The 17,337-nt window shown below is 34.8% G+C and overlaps 1 protein-coding gene across 2 annotated transcripts; it reads right to left on the bottom strand.

The window, feature by feature from the left end:
* Nucleotides 1-196: 196 nt before the first annotated feature.
* LOC124536531 (splicing factor 3B subunit 3) lies at nt 197-8,802 on the bottom strand. 2 transcript variants are annotated; one of them, XM_047113089.1, is made up of 17 exons: nt 8,639-8,802; nt 8,142-8,388; nt 7,504-7,674; nt 7,200-7,394; nt 6,554-7,028; nt 6,139-6,296; nt 5,871-6,047; nt 5,082-5,389; nt 4,627-4,782; nt 4,254-4,438; nt 3,901-4,067; nt 3,336-3,540; nt 3,005-3,144; nt 2,205-2,431; nt 1,663-2,110; nt 1,207-1,481; nt 197-380 (listed from the first exon to the last, which is right to left on the bottom strand). In XM_047113089.1, exons 2-17 carry the CDS (start codon nt 8,365-8,367, stop codon nt 240-242), a joined length of 3,654 nt encoding a protein of 1,217 aa, XP_046969045.1. In that variant the 5' UTR covers nt 8,368-8,388; nt 8,639-8,802; the 3' UTR covers nt 197-239. The 2 variants fall into 2 exon arrangements, with proteins under 2 accessions (XP_046969045.1, XP_046969047.1); XM_047113091.1 differs by lacking the exons at nt 197-380; nt 1,207-1,481; nt 1,663-2,110; ... (4 more) ...; nt 4,254-4,438; nt 4,627-4,782 and adding an exon at nt 5,509-5,555 and having other exon boundaries at nt 5,100-5,389.
* Between the last annotated feature and the right edge of the window lie 8,535 nt (nt 8,803-17,337).

Raw genomic sequence — 17,337 nt, 5'->3', positions numbered from 1 at the left:
AGTTCCATACATATCCATATTTTTGTTTTCAACGAAGGGAAGATAAATGCAGTGTTTAAGTGGTTAAAACAAACATATTAAGACCGAAAATTACATTGATTCAATTGCTCGAAGTTATCCTTAAAATAGTTTTTTAATTGGTAAGAAGTATTGGAAAGGTATGAGGGTAAAACTAAATTGGAATTAAAACAAATCGTACGAATAATTCCTTATATTTAGAATGTTCATGAATATTTAACCTAAAACGCATATCTAGTTCTAATATCTTCTAGTTTTTTAGAAACTTCTGCAGGTGTACGTTCTAGGTCTCCCGCAATCGCTTTCTGCTTCGCAGGATCCAACGAGTTGAACTGCTCGCACATATCTCCATCGATGACATTCTAAATGAAATAAAACATTCAGGAATTAAAATCTTGCGTGTTTTCATTCAATCTCAGTTTTTAACACGCGCGAGTACAATCAGCACTGGTCAATTTAGTAGGTTACGCAACATCCGCTAGATGAAGATGATAGTTAGATAACAAGAATTAAATATTGATGAGTTGTTTGAAGTTGTGCGTTCCTAATACTACGGCGCGCTGCATGAGCGGCGGCCGACTCTCGGGAACGGCCGGCGGCGCCGCGCCGCGCGCGCAGCCAGCACGGCGCGCACGCGGGCGGCGCGCGCGCGGCTCGCTCTACCAACGTCGTAACACAAATGTTCTACTTGAACACCTGTTGACTACACTTTGGATATTGGTTTGTTTAGCTTATCCTTTCGTATGTTAAATGACATTAGCCCACCTTGTGTTACCTGTTATACCGGGAGCCGGTATGGTCAACAGACAGCCCAATTTTGAGACAGACTTTTATTGTAACTAGATTTTCTCCGTATTTAGTACGAATCAAGTCAATTCAAGTTATGAATCTTATTGTAAATTGAATAATCTTTATTCACTTTCAACCATTTCTATATAAATACTCAATCATAGCTAATATATAAACTTTCAACAAAGGGTACTTCAGAGCGAATAACAGAACACACTTAGCCATACCGGCTCCCGGTATGTCAACAGTTGTGGCCAAAATGTGTTTATACCGGGAGCCGGTGTTTCAACAAACAAGAGGATAAGATAATTATTTATCGTTATTAATACTAAAGAATTGTCTAGCGCGCTACGAGATGAAGATGTAATTACAACTAATATCTTTAGAAACTTTACAAACCTTAACTGGGTAATAATAACTTCTATAGGACAAATGATCACGACCACATAGGGGTGAGTTTTCACTTCTCATATGCATTTCTAAATGTTGGAAGAAGTCATGGTCTTCTCTTGAGGTGAATGGTAGAAATACACCCAGTGATCCACTGACAGTAGCGTAAAGCAGCGCTTCAGAGCCACCAGGGATTAAAGTTGCACGCTGAAGGGACGTAACAGTTTCGCCTACATGGAAATTGACTACAATATCTCCCTTTTGCGAAGCACCATTGAGTAAACCTAAAATAATAATTCTTTTAAGTACAGGTCATTACAAATAAAATTTTACCAAATGTGACAATTAAATTCAGATTAAGAATAAATTAATCATTGATTATCATTAGTCTAGCATGTGTGATTTTTATTCATTTCATCATTCAATTAGCATATATAATTAACCTTTAAGATATATACTACATACCTCTATCCCATAATGCTTTATTTCCTGTTGGATCTTCATCTACATCATCTGTGATCGACTGAGGTAATCGCATAACAGCTATATTACCAAATTTATCAGACATGGCTACTGTATCGTAATCTAAAATGCAGGTATTCGTAATCCATCTCGGATTTGTGTCATCTGCAAATATTATAAGTTGGTTTTCTCTTTTTTTGTATTTAACACAAAATATGGATTCTTGCACATCTGATACAAATATTCTTTGTCTGACGGTCTTAATATCGGCAATGAGATTTGGAATGTGTCGGTTTTCGCATTTGCGCAACAATTTTCTTCTACCGATGTCGTAAAGTCTCAACATGCGCCCCACACCAGCTAACAGTTTGCCATTGAATGCTGCCAATGCCCCAGGGTATTCGTCAATCGGTGTTTTGTGAACGAGTTCCAATTTACCGGTGTTATATACCTAAAAAAATAAGGACTTATTAATATATTTAATTCGATTTCAGAATGAGTGTTGTAAGTAACAAGATGAATGTACACAGTAATATAAAATATACCTTGTACACGTGTAAACTCCCTTCCGTGCAAGAGCGCGGCGAGAGTAGTAGGTCTTTGGCGACGCCCACTACGAGATGCAGCGCGGCGTGCTCGGCGTGCGCGGCCCAGCGCAGCGCGCACAGCGACACGGCCGCCTCGTTCTGTTCCAGCGGCAGTTTCAGCACTGTGCTTGGCTGTGCGCCGCTCACGCTCATGTCAACGACGCGGATTTGTGATGCCCACATACCTGAGAATAGGTTTAACTCATTAAAGTAACAGCCTGTAAATTTCCCTCTGCCGAGATGAGGCCTCCTCTTCCATTAAGGAGAGGGTTTGGAACATATTCCACCACGCTGTTCCAATGCGGGTTGGTGGAATGCACATGTGGCAGAATTTCGATGAAATTAGACACATGCAGGTTTCCTCACGATGTTTTCCTTCAGCGCTAAGCACGAGATGAATTATAAACACAATTAAGCACATAAATATAGTGGTGCTTGCCTGGGCTTGAACCCGCAATCATCGGTTACTATGCACGCGTTCTAAACCACTGGGCCATCTCAGCTCTCATATTTTTTAGCTCTATTTAACTCATTAGAACTTATTAATTCGGCTTGAATCGATTTTTTTAACATAATAAATTGTATGACTTAAACTTATTTGTTTCCAATGCTTGAATCAAATAGCTTATATATAGCCATCTGGGATTAATGCATGGATTTAATCTAGCCACATTCGATTAGAGACAGAATGTTTGATAACATGTGCTGCTCTTGCCCAGAGAATATGGCTACTACTGCAAGTAAATATAATTACCAACCTGCTCCAGCTTTAGGTGAAGAGAATACATTTTCAGGTAAAACATCTGAAAGGAAGGCATCGGCCATTTCGTTTGCTAGCTGTTGCTCTTCCGGCCCACCACCGGCGGCGGCTTCGCGCATTTCTTGTGCCATTTGAACTCTAATAAATAAAAAGGAATTTAGTAACATCACTTTGAAAACGAACATTGTATTTTAAAATTTTAAAACTTAATCAGTACTGCAGGAGTATCAACAGAAAATTCAGGTACAAGTGTGAGTTTGTCATCATTTGAAGAAATTATTACTTCCAATTATGATAGGATGAAAAAATAACATAAAACATTTATTTACCTTCTCTGCTTCTTCATTTCTTCAGTGTATGAATTATGATCAGTCTCCAAGATTATGATTTGATTATTGTCAGAGTTGATAATGAACTTTCTCGGCGTATATTCCAAGGGTTGGTAAGTCTGATTGAATACTGCGCCCAATTTTTCTAAGGCCAAAATTCTTAAGGTGTTTGAAGAGATTGCTACAATGCCCTCTGTACACTGTTCTGAAATAGAATTATAAAGATTAGTTTCATAAATTTTATGTAACTTTGATGCAATTCATATTATTTTTGAAGTTGTCTACAGCATGGTTTTGCCACCTTCACAGCTTAAGCAGCTCCAGTTTGGCTATGGAATATGCAGTGGGCTGCACTCTCAGTAGAGAGCGCCGCTTATTTTACGACGTTGCGGGTTTTCACTGTATAGACACAGCTACAGACCGCTTAACAAAGGATGACCCGAAGGACATCCTTTGATAATACATCGACAGAATTATTTTAAACCTGTTTTTTATTTTACTTTGAAGTAATGATTTCATATATGAACAGTGATTTTCATTTTCATGTTTAATAAATTACACTTACCAGAACTGAAACCTGCAGCATATTCTAGGCATTCATATGATAGTGGTGTGAGATGGAAACGATTCTGGTACTGGTACCCTAGCCATGTTCTAGATGACACAGCTAGTACTGCTTCAGCAGATTGTACTCTGACTTTGAATAATTTCACAGGCCGAGATCCAAGGTACCTTAAAAATAAACATATGTTTAAAACAAGAAATAAAGTAAATTTAAAATGATATTTATGCTGTTATATCTCAGATCTGGTTAATAAATCGTCACAATCTTTCAGATGAAACACGGAGCGAAAAGTTTTGACATCATTGATAAATATACAAATAGTTTGGTTAAATATTGAATTATTTTTGAATTACCTTGTTCTAGTATCTGCTAAATCACCACTCACAGAGTCTAAGGTTGTTCGCAGTAATACTCCATTACTTAAACCTATATTCAAATGTAATGCAGATTTAGCACCCGATTCAAATGGTTGGTCAACAATACATAATGACTCTGGACTGGCTGGCAAAGCTTGCATTGAGCGAGGGGCTAAGCAATCCTGGAAAAAATGTATAACATTAAAATTTGTATATTAAAAGGATTAATTTACTTTGTTGCTAAGTGAGATCAGAAAATTGAGAATAACGCATTTTGGGTGTTTGTAATCAAATAATTTCAGGGGTGTCCTTGTATCATCATTTTGTGTTGGTGAGTGTTACAATAATACAAATAAAAATTTGTACTCACAGCTGGATCTAATGAGATTATTCTGACAGTGTTGTCGATAAGGCCAACAGCTAAGAACCAAGCTCTTTGTTCTCCAGTTGCCACAGATCCTAATGCCATGCAAGAAACATCACATGACAATTTTTTTCTTTCTGTGTATTCATTCAATTGCCCTGTCTGAAAACAGTATTAAGTTATACTATGGAAAAAAAGCGGATCAAAAAAAATATTTTTTAATGTGTTTGTCCATGGCATGGTTTTGCCACCTTCACAGTCTAAGCGACTCCAGTTTGGCTATGGAATATGCCAAGTGCCTTAATCAACCACAAAGTGGGATTAAGACATGATCTGCGACGTTGTGGGCTTATCACTGCATGATTACAGCTACGCACCACTCTTACGAGACACGGCCCGAAAGCCACGTTTCGCAAACACGTCGGGAATTATATGAGAAATTCTATTATTTTTATACTTACAGGATCCATTTCAAAGTAGACTAATTCTCCGCCAGTTAACGCAATAACAACTTGTCTCTGATTCACAGCACATTTGACAATCGACTTTTTGCCAGGGGCTTTCCATTCGTTGACTCGTTTATCGGCGCGTATGTGTCTTATACCATCTGGGTAAACTTGTACCAAGGCATCGCTACCTAGTGCATGGCAGCTAAGCGTAGGCGTGGTTCCCAAAAAACCAGAGTCAGTCACTTCTTCAACAGTTTCACCGATAGAGAGGACAAGTGTAGCATTTACGAATGATACTATGATGTATGAATCAAACTCATCTGCAACCAAAGAGAAAACACAAATATAGAATATTGATCAAATGGTCTTATTTGTTAATAACGCATTATCTTCTTATGATGACAGCCTCCAGTGAAGTGAATGGAGTATCGATGCCTACCTGTGCATCACCAGTACTTCAAAATGTTCATCGCCCGTTAGCAGATTCTGAAAAGAAAAACCACTGGTGTTTATGTATAACAAACAACCAGGGTTTTATTAGTAACTTGTTGATAAAGAGGAGCGTTCATAAGTGGTTAGTTTGTAGCGTCACAGTATATCAGTAACACGGACCAAAAAATATAATCATTAAGCTCCCATGGTGCTCAGGGTTATGGAGTCTGCTTAAACCCTGTATGCCGTTATATGAATATATTTGTAATCTTGAGTAAATAGATGGAACTACCTCTTACTGCAATGGAAACTATCATAGGATGTATCTACTTGCGTTTTTAAAGATTATATCTACATATTGAAACTTACCGTCTTTATGGCGGCGTACAGTCCATACTGCATTAGGGGATCCTGGCAGTTCTGAAACTGCCATTTCAGCTACTTCTAAACCATGTCTTAAAGCCCTCAGAGATGACCGGGGCCCTCTACCACAAGCCAAATAAACTTGTGGGGTATCTTCACCTGTCAAATCAGCTACATGGCAAGCTAAAACATAAAAAAATAAATAGTGTTAGCAATTCTTTCCTTAAATAACGTATAAATCATATAACTGTTTTAACATGTTATGATATCTTACCCAATATAGGGGAAAGTGAATCAAGTTCATCAACGAGAACTAAATTTCTCAGAGGTCGTGGAGCAAAGAAGAATGTATCACCCTCTTCAAGTGGCATGGCCGAACTGAATTCTGGTTCATCATCTTCATCACCCAGGTGGGCTATTTGGTATAAATAGCTGTGTAAAGATAGATATATATTAAGTGTGTGGAAATAAAATATCAAAATACTAATATCTTAATTCAAAAAAAGATTGTTCATCTCATATCAGTGTGTATACACTCTATAGAAAGTGAAAACCTTGGTTCAGAGATGTCTTATGTAGCATGTGGATCAGTAGTGTAAATGAATTTATTTCAAACACACAAGGCTTACATGCAAATAAAATCATTTTTATTCTGATTTGAACATTTGAAATATAAAAGAAATACTTACTGGTTGCCAAATTCACAGGCCACAAATAGAAAGCCAGTCTTCAAAACACACATAGCTGTTGCTACAGGGACTGTATCAAAATATTTCAGTTTTATCTCTGTTACCATGTCTTCGTCAGTCTCAATCGTAATTTTAAAAATATCTCCCTGTTCTGTCTGCGCCAAGAAAAAGAACATGGATTTTGTTTTGTGTGTAGCGGAACATACAAAAATCATTCCTCTCTCTGGGTCATCCAAATCATTACGACGTCGTGGAATAGGGCATCTTATGTCATGCTGGTCACCTAAATTCTTATACGTCAAATAGTTTTCTGAGCAGATAAGTACACCTGATGGGCCATCATTGCCACCCGGTACGGTTATAAGGAAATTAGCATGTTCTTCCAAGGGTTCTGAATATTTTCTTACAACATGATTCAGTCCCAAATCTAACTCGTAGAATGTTAAAGTTTGTTGTGTCTTTTGAGCTGCTTCACCTGCACAAATATTTAAAATTATTCATCATATCATACAATTATAAATTTCATTTTACTTAATACAGAAATCATTTAAAAGAGGATTTAGCGTCACTGCCAATCGGAAACACGGACCTCATAATAATCATTCAATATTAAAATCAGACTTGAAAATATGAATATTTAGTTTACCTGAAGGATCAGAGTCTGCTTCTTCGTAATCAATTTCTAAGCAGGCAAACATAGGATTTTCAAATCCAACATCCACTCCCACCATGTGATAAACTAATGTATTTGATTTGTGAGCTTCCAAAGGAGAAGAAATTGTTAATCTTGCTTCAGCATCTCTATTAAGAATGTACACTAGCTTTTGCTTTTCAATTGCACCTAAAATATATAATTTGTTCATTAGTAAACATACAAGGAAGCATTACAAAACATTTATTCTTCATAAGCACTGGTTGATGGTTCCGAGTTACAAAAGATAGTTCCTTACCGATCATCACAGCTCGTCCTTTAGGATCAATAGCCAGATACTGTCCTGGTACTATTCTTCTGCAGCCAGACTTTCCAAATGTTTCCTGATGTACTTTTTCAAGTATATTTTTAGCTGGTATATATTCCAATATAACGATTCGCCCCGAGTCAGACCCCACAACAATGTAATCTGTAAAAAGAATGTGGCTGTAGTGGTTTCGCTCATTTTCGTTAAATATTTGTTTATAAAGTATAAATACATAATGTACCATTACAAGATACATCCCAGCTGCTATTTTAGCAGTAAGAGCGACGTGATGGATACATTCTATGCATCTAGTTATACCACACTTCTTTCAAAACGGAAAGAGCACGGAGCAAGACAATGCAACATTACTGATAGCACGTGGTCATTTCAGTAACAATTATTATATACATTAGTACGCCGATGAAATGAATACGTCCCAAGCTTAACATTTAAAAACTGTATTAAACAGTAAGATGTTAACGTTAAAAGTAAAACGTTATATTTCAGATATTTGTGTCAACGGTTATGGTAGGAATAGAAGCAAGACACCGGTCTTAATGAATACGGATAAGCGGCATTCTACTTTAATTTAAATAAAGTACGTTATAGGTTATTAATAGTAAAAGTACCTTTAGTGCCACCGGTTAACCGGAATGCCATCATCGACCGGACAACGCCGAATATTTCTACTTTCATGAGGGTATGGACTTTTCCAGTGTTCGGGTCAGGTCGTAGTAACTCCAGTGTTTTCCCTCGCGATATAATTATTTCTTGCTGCTTAGTGCCAGAAAAATTACCATGCACGGCATGCGTGATGGCCGTAGAGCCTTGTAGTGTAAGGTTATACAAATACATCTTAAGTCAGTCTTATCCGCCCTGAAACAATATTAAATCTAATTATAGCTACGCAATCGTGCACGTGTCGTTTGAGTTTATACGTTTAAGGGACTGTAAGGCTCGTAACTAACGAAAACAGAATGAATTTGTGTTTCCGAATGGGTGAGCTTAGATACTATTGCACTTAAAAAACGACCACGATAGATATAAGACCTTTCGTGGAGATACCTCGTGCAAATACACATTTCAATGAGACCCACACAATAAAATACATTTAGTTAAAACTTACTTGAAATGAATAAGTATCCGATGGCCGCAATGCGGCTGGATATATTACTTTAGCGCCGGCCCAAACAGCATATGACGGCAAAATGGCCGACGCCGGTGGATGAGACGCTACTGAACGCATGTCAACTTACGAATGGAAGAAGAGCGCCAACCACAATGACCAATCAAAATAGAGCAATATTTAATATGGCGCCTTCTTATATAGTAGTAGGGTTGCCATACAAAGAAATCATAGATAATTTTAAGTTTTCAATCAGTTGGTTATTGGTCAATAGATGGCGTTTTGGTCTAAATTTATTTCCGTCTACTTCACAATAGATGACGCTGAAATATATGGTTTCTTAAAGCGACATCTTTTGCGCTTTTCCCAACTAAAATGAACGCATCTGTATCCAGAAGATGGCAGTGAATTCTTTATTTTTATTGTTATAATTTTACGTCTTACACGGATTAGGTACAAGTAATGTTTTTCTGATATAGTGATCTTTACAGTGGAATGGTGACTACCCGATGGGTCCAATTGAAGTGCAATTTAAATTATCTGGGTGAAAACTAAATTAGCTCTTCTGTAACTAATAGAGACAATAAGACAGGATGTTAGAATATTTATCTTCTAGAATGTTGCTGTTCAGTTATAAATATTATACATGCATAATGGAACAAATATGCAACAAAAACACAAGTTCTATACTCCAGCCAAATTCGATGTGGAATGTTTAATAACAAAGCATTGCTTGGCAACCAATGTCAGGCAGATGCTCAAAACATTTTTAGAAATATGTACAACAATTATTTTTGATGTTAATAAAAATTAAATTTGATGATTAATAATAAAATATTTAAAACAAAGGACTAAGCGCATTCTTAGTTATAATTATAATACTTATGATCATCTGGAAGATCTCAAAAATAATACCTCCAATTTTAAAATAATAGTCGTAGTTATATAATTTGCTTTATTAACTTTATCTATCACCTCCCAAACGACAGGACTCATTAAGATTGATTTGAAACAGTGATTTTAGTGCTATATTTATGCTAGCCAAAACAAGATGTCTTTTTTTTTAATCTATGTGTAATGAAACGTTGTGTGTAATGTTAACATTCTTAACCTGTTGTGGTTATACTACCATTATAATACGACTAAAAATATACACCACCAATATCGCTATTATGTACCTTCCTAAATCTGCCAATTGCTTAAAAAACACTCCAAATGTTAGAAACCTGCGATTTCTTTACGTCAGTATTAAAAAATAGGGTTGTTAGTTTTGTAGTAATATTATAGTGGTAATTAAAAAATTTTAAACTTTTATTTTAAGCTAATTTTCATATAAATTATGTATTGACCGGTTAAATAAATTTTTTGGATTCTGTATTAAATTAAAATTTTTGTGTTTAAACAGGAAATTGTGTTATAATGAATATAGTTGTAATTATAATAATAATATTTTTTTATTAAGAGTGTATCAACCCTAATTATGATGACACATGGTTTGTTTACTAAAATTCCAGATCGAATGTGGCTGGAGTATAGATTCACTTTACTTAAAAATTGGAAATTAATTTGGTTAAGTCCATTATGTATAATGTAATTGTTACTCAATTAAGGCTTCAATTTTCTTTGCCCTTGTGCTTAGCATTTGATGTTTGATTAGTATTTGATGTGAAAAAATGAACGTAGGGACCCGACGTAATTTATTTAGTACGATAGTGGCGCTTTATATACATGTCATCTGTACAAATTGATACTGATATTTTAAATAGAAAATTACCTCTTTTTTTTGTACTCCGGTACTCGTCCACGGTAAAGCCAACTAAGCGAATTTGATGATTTGCCTAATATCCGATGACACGATTGCCCTAACGCGAATGACAACTGTTAATTCATAAATAAGTACTGTTATTTTCAAACGTCTTGTCGCTGTCTAAATATTTTTTTATGTAACTATAAATTAGAGTTATCTCATAAGATGAGAAGAATATTACTTTCGTTTTAAAACACGTTATAGTACACTTATACATACATTTTATTATATAACTTATTTGATGTTACCGTTTGTGGTATATTTGACATATCAATTAGTTACCTACGTACAAAACCTACAACACAAAAAGATTATCTTATAAATTTAGTAGCAGTTGTAGTGCATAGTATTCCACAAAATGGTTATACTATAATACCTACTAATTTCTTAAACATGTAGTTTAGATTTGAACATAATTAAGTATGTAAGACATTAGGTAGTTTGTACTTCAAGTTTGCTTCATACGAAATTTCATAAAATTCGGTTCAGTGGATTAGCCTGAATGACATGCCAGACAGACATTCAGTTACTTTCGCATTTACAATATCAGTATAAATTTAGAAATAAACAGAAAGAAAAGAAAGAAACATTATTTATGAAAATACATACGATAATAATTAGAACACGTTCTTTGAATACATTTTAAGTTATATCAGTACGACGGTTTTTATTATGAGCTCTGTATCTTGGCATTAACTACAAATACGAACACCTGAAGCATTCTGGTGGGATTTAGCTCCGTATTTGTACGTGTATTGTAAGGGCTGAGTCCATTGTGGCTTGTCTTTTAATTCTATTTTCTGGCCGCGCGGCGCGGCGAGGCGAGGCATCACAATGTATCCGTTCGCTGCGCCGGCGCACCTGAGTATTTGGACCCATTTCACTTTGAGACGCCGCGTTCTTTATTGGATCATCAGTCAACAAGAAATTGTATATATATTTGGTCACCGTCCAAACACTGTTTAAATAAATACTTTATTTTTATATTGGATTGTTTGTTTTTAAAATAAGTTACCTAACTGGTTTTAAAGTAGGTATAATTGTTTAGGTTGCAATTGATTCCAATCAATTATAATAGAGTCAGCAAAATTATGTAAAATCACGTAATATTGAATGAATTAAAAAAAATCGTTTTCATTTATATATGTTATCACATATTTTCATAGTCATATTTATAGTTCTAAAAGCTAGCAAAATTTGCTGTGAACATAAAATGAACCTTGAATATGGAAGTGCAAAGCCACATAAAGAAACTAGCGCTGGCGTATTCCGTTTTATTGTATACCTGATGCGCATGAATCACAAGCCGACGACCCTGCACGTGTGCTCGCATCGAAAACGGGAAAAATCTTTACTACACGGTACTTTCGACCAATAATTGACTATAAAAATATTTTAGTAACGTTTAAAGCGTAAATTGTAGGACATTTAATCGTTGCTAGTAGTATCAGATGCATTTCAAATTGGGATCTGATCTGTGTCCGTTTACACATATTTGTATGTAAATTTTAATTTACGTGACCCTTGAGCGGGCTTTGAAATGTAAAGCCTTCTATCAAGATTTTTGTTCTGCTACATATTTTAAAAGTGTAAGAGGATTAGTAAGACTGATACTTCGTTTAATTTCGTTGCCTAAGATGTAGGTGTTTAATGTGTGTAATTAATTTTATGTCGGTAGGTATATGGAAATTACGTATGCCTTGTCATTTCGAAGGGTAATAATATTAATACACTATACTGCTGTAATCATTCATAATCATTTTATAATATTTCTTTTTTGTATAAATTTCGTACTATTTTGTTACTGTTGAATTTTGGGTTAATATAGTAAATTTAAAAAATAAATCCAGTTATTTGCAGAAAAGAGACATTTTCGGGATATATTTACTGAGGCACATACACAAGTATTTATTTATTTGAATGCGGTAAATTATATAATTATATAATCTGGATACTTATTTATATTGTGTAGTGTTTGTTGTCTTATTTGAAGTGTTTAAAGCAGTGCTAGGCATAATTAAACGCGGGTGCAATTATCGCAGCTGCGATCTTACTGATTATGCCAATTAGTTCACATCGGGTGGCCCATCGATGGTCTATAGATAAATAATATACTATACTGGTCTTACCACCACATCGACGTAAGTTATTAATAGATAATATCGACACACGTACGATATTTATAATTATTTCGGGATTATATAATTTTGTTTCATATTTAAAAGTTTGTAACTTTTATTTGATAGTGTTGTAGTGAATAAACATTTTTGATTGAAAAAAAAAACTATTAAAATCGATGATTTGATGATTTCAACAAAATCACTAAAAATATGGCGCAAAATGATAATAATGCAAATTAAAGGATATAGAAATGTTCATTTATTTTGAAGTCAAAATACGTAAGGTATATTCATGTATTAATATATACGAATTTGAATTACATTAAAATTATAAGTGTCCTATGAAGATTTTCCAAATTATGCGAGTGGCATTAGTAGACCTATTCTGTAAAAAAAACCCCAAAAGGAATATGATCGTAAAATGTCAAAAATGGATACCCGACATTAACTACCAAAACTAACTCTACTACTAACTAACTCGTCAAAATTGTACGCCTGTTATATCAAGGCCAAATCTATGTTATACATTTTTTTTATTTCTCTGTGTGGTGTACAATAAAAGAATAAACTAAGCTAACTATTTAATAGATTATTTTATAACTTTAAAATGCAATTATGCTTCACTTATCAAAATAGCGTATCAATTTAAGTCGGTTTCATCATTTTACTGGTGCGATATATATCTTACTTGCATTGCCGACAATAATTATACATCAATATCCCAAATAATATCGATCAGTAATATATTCTAATCTTATTTTGTTACTCAATTTTATATTAGTTTTTACTGTTCATATAAATCGAATGCTTACTTCAGAAATAATTGAAAGAATTAACTTTTGGACTAAGTACAGCATGTGTATGGGGGAACTACATGAATATTTTTTACTTTGCAACCTTTTGCTTTGGGAGTCAAGTCTTCTAGCCATGCCAGCTCCATTGTAGCCAAGATAGATGAAGAAATTTCGTAATATTTAGCTGTTTATATTTTCAAATACATCATCGTATTTTAACGTCGTATGAATAAGTCGTGACTAGTGAATTGTTTGTGGACAACGTGAATGACTGAGTCACATGTTTTGATTCGGCGCGTGGCATTGTCTATCATGTTTAGTTAAACATTGTTTCGTGGTAATTGTGTGTTATAACACGGGTTGTTTAATCTGCTACAGCTCGTATCCTGTTCGATAGACAACATACGACGTCAGACGACCGAGACGTAACAAACTATTTGAATCGTTTATTGTGAAAATTAAAGAGAAACCTTCTTTGGACTCTATAATTGTCGAATATAGTATTTGACACTTCAAAGTATATTGATTATATTTAAATTTGTAATGTTTTAGGTTGTTGCCACAATTTATAGAAGTGGTTGTGAAATTGTAAAAGCGTAGTATGGCGTGGACTGTAGTGGAATGTAATATTGGCAACCCTAAATCCAAGTGTAAACATTCCACCCACACCCGATCGTGTAACTCAATATTTGGCGCTTGATCCACTATAGGGTTGTCAGTTAGCCACATTCTTGTTTATTAGATAATATCCATCTGAATATGCGTAAATGGAAAAACAAATTAGTAGTAAGAATATGGTTTACATGTTCTTGATACAAAAGTTAAATTAATTATGCAATTTAAACAGAAAGAAAGCCTATAAGTGAGTTAAAAAATGTATTTGTGCGACAGCCCTAAATTTCCCCCGTATACCAGCCCTTCTTTAATAAAACATCTCGATAATGAAAAGTCAGACAGTCATAGAGGGTGGCGTATTAACCCTCGGTCCTGGGACACACCCTGTCTCAGCAAAATTGTCTTTTATGACGCTGAACCGAACCGCTAAAATAAAACGATAGCACGCGCAACGTTCGCAATAAATATCTTAATGATATGGAATCAGAAAGTATCTTTCAGTCATAGGTTAAAAAAGTCGTTAGTGCCAAAAATGTGTAAAATATTATAGACTTTAATACTAGGAAGGTACAGTCTGGTTCGAATATTTGATGGGAGTCAAAGGGCGCAAGGATGCATATTCGCGAGTTCGTTTGACATTCATTGCTTTTTATTCAAGTTGGCACGTGCGTGGCCACCTGTCGTTGATTCTACACTTGTTACTCCTTCACAATTAATAGGTACAAGCAAATTGCATGCAATTTTAATTGCAATGCTGTAAGGTGGGACATAATTTTACTTTATGTAGGTAAGAAACCTCTATCAAAATTATCTTTTAAATTAACAGAGATTTTGTATTAAATTATTTCATGAAAATAAACGTTGGTACCTACATAGGTATATTATGAAATTGATTTAATTAGTCTGATAGTTGAATAGTTTTTGTGTAACTGTTTTCTTCCGATTTTGAAAGTAATTAAGTTTAAGTATCATATTCTTAATAATTATAAATATACTTTAATTTAAGGTACATTTTCTATATTCTATCGGTTTATAAACACGATAAAATAAGTGCAAATAATATCTTAGTAAGAATAGATCTAGTAAGTTAGAGCGCTATCTGGTCATTGCCTATTTTGGAGTATTAGTTTATTAATAGACTCTGCTAGCGTTGCCACTAATGGGTACAAATTAATTCTAAACAAAATAATCGATTCGAGTCGCGTTCGATGCAAATGGCCGGCGCCGGATGCGGACCTCCCAGTGACAATACCATTGCATCGGCGTCAATACGAATTCAAAATGGCGCCTTGCTTTATAGCCTCCCGCCATTGTAACCGAGGTTTTATTTCAACTACTTCCCGTTGATAGTTACGTGGATCGATTAACATTAAATTATGATAAGAATAATTACCGAATTTAAAATTCGAATCAACTGTTTCGTGGTTTTATTGTCATTGACACGTTTTTATTACTTTTAGGAACTGTACTGGCTTCGTTGTAATATAATCGGCTCCAAGCGATCAATTAAGGCATAAAAATTGCAAAGACTAGACAGTGTTCATTAGGAGCAATTAAAACAGTGATCAAAACGTAACAAATACATTGCGAAATTAGAACAGTGTTTTGATCACGCTAAAAATAAGTGAAGAAAGAGAAGTGCGTCTCGTGTATTTAGAAGGAACACGTCAGTGTCGTGTCACTGTAGACAATCACGGCCGGGTCCACGACCGACCCGACCGCTGATTGATAATGATTAAACCATAAGGCAATATCGAATATAAAAACCGGGTCAATGAGTAGCTTAATGGAAACTAAATTTGTATAAGGAATGTCGGCTGAATGAGAAAGATTCAACATTATAAAAATAAAGTATCTTAAAATGAGTTCATAATGCCATTATGAAACTTATAGGTATTAAATTAATTATCAACAAAAACCACGAAAACAGAACCCTATATCTGAACTTTTAACATCATTTTTCTATCTTAGTATTCAATATGACCACCTTTTTTTAAAACAGGCTTGTGGTTGACCAGATCAGTCACTGAGACGATGTCGATTCAGCTTTACATTGCAGAAAGCCAGTTTACTATGCTCCAGTAACACATCCCTATACTATAAACCTTCTAGAGTTACTTCCGCACAAATCGCATTCTCACCTATATACATTTCAAATAACCGTGATTTAAGAGTAAGAGCACTGTTAACGTTGACCCTGCGTTTGTCTTTGTTAAGAGTTAATCGAGTAACCGTAATTGCTTGCAAAGCCGAGCACGTTCTGATGTTATCACACCAACAAATTGATCAGATGCTGATCCATTAAGATTGGTCACGAGCTTCTACAGTTCACTTAATTGTCTTTCGTCCTGACGTCATCCTCCCGGCTTGCAGGGAAATTAATTGGCATATGCTCGAATATATTTTAGTGTTATTTGATGGCTAAGACTTAACTTAACACCAATTAAGTTACCCGATTCTTTTAGATATTGCGTTTATTTTTTGAATTGTAGATATTTCTAGTCACGATATAGAAATATGTTTACTTTTGTTATTTTTGGGTAACTTTAACGTTTCTTAACTTTTATTTTTATATATTTTTTATGCTTTGGTATAGGTAGCTTTTTTTGATATAGATAAGTCTTTTCTTATCCAAATTAGAATTTTGTAAATGGCATCCTTATTGAAAGCAAAAGTAAAAACAGTAAAGTTTTTGTTACACGTTATCGACTATATTTATAGCTGTTCGTCAAATGCTCAAATGTTCTAATTCATATTAATAAGTCTCGAATCGGTTAGTGTTCGGCGTAGTGACAAATTATGTTCTATACAAATGACCATTAATATTAAAATATACGAGATAAAATAAATCCTATCACGTCTTATGCTACAAAGACCCATTAAATCCTCTCCGATCCATGGCTCACGTACCCTAGCAGGAATAGTAAATTAGGAGACAGGCGCACCTGTGTGGCCCAAAGTGAAAAAAAGTGTGGGCGCAACTTGGACTAAACGAATTATTCACCACTACCTGCAACTTCCTTTCCGGTGACGAAGATAATGCGTTATACATTCGCTGTAATCGTCGTCCGTTGCTTGTTTCGTATAGAAATATTTTTATTGTATTGAATGAAATACGCAGTGTATGTGATACACTTTAAAAGTTTACGTCGAACTGTGATTTATAATAATCGAAATATTAGTCAAGTGGCCCGCCTTCATTCTCAGGTGCATTTTTGTATTGAAGAAACGTGTATGTTTTTTTATTGTGTTTTAAAAGCCTTCACAATGTCAAGAAGTTTCCCAAGCTTTGTTAAGGAGTCACCGTAGGGTTCCTTATTATGGGTTTTACTTTTAACAAAATTTAATTAAACATTGTAATAC

Source organism: Vanessa cardui, chromosome 16 (assembly GCF_905220365.1).
Source record: "Vanessa cardui chromosome 16, ilVanCard2.1, whole genome shotgun sequence".
Taxonomy (NCBI): Eukaryota; Metazoa; Arthropoda; class Insecta; order Lepidoptera; family Nymphalidae; genus Vanessa; species Vanessa cardui.
Note: the sequence above shows the minus strand (reverse complement) of the source record. Positions and strands in the feature narration are given on the sequence as shown.

Excerpts from the sequence above, each read along its gene's own strand:
- LOC124536531 (XM_047113089.1), bottom strand. The coding sequence starts at position 8,367 with ATGTATTTGTATAACCTTACACTACAAGGCTCTACGGCCATCACGCAT. Across the intron at positions 6,048-6,138 it reads TTCACTTTCCCCTATATTGG|CTTGCCATGTAGCTGATTTG; the intron begins GTAAGATATCAT and ends TTTATGTTTTAG. Across the intron at positions 4,439-4,626 it reads TAATCTCATTAGATCCAGCT|GATTGCTTAGCCCCTCGCTC; the intron begins GTGAGTACAAAT and ends CATTTTTTCCAG.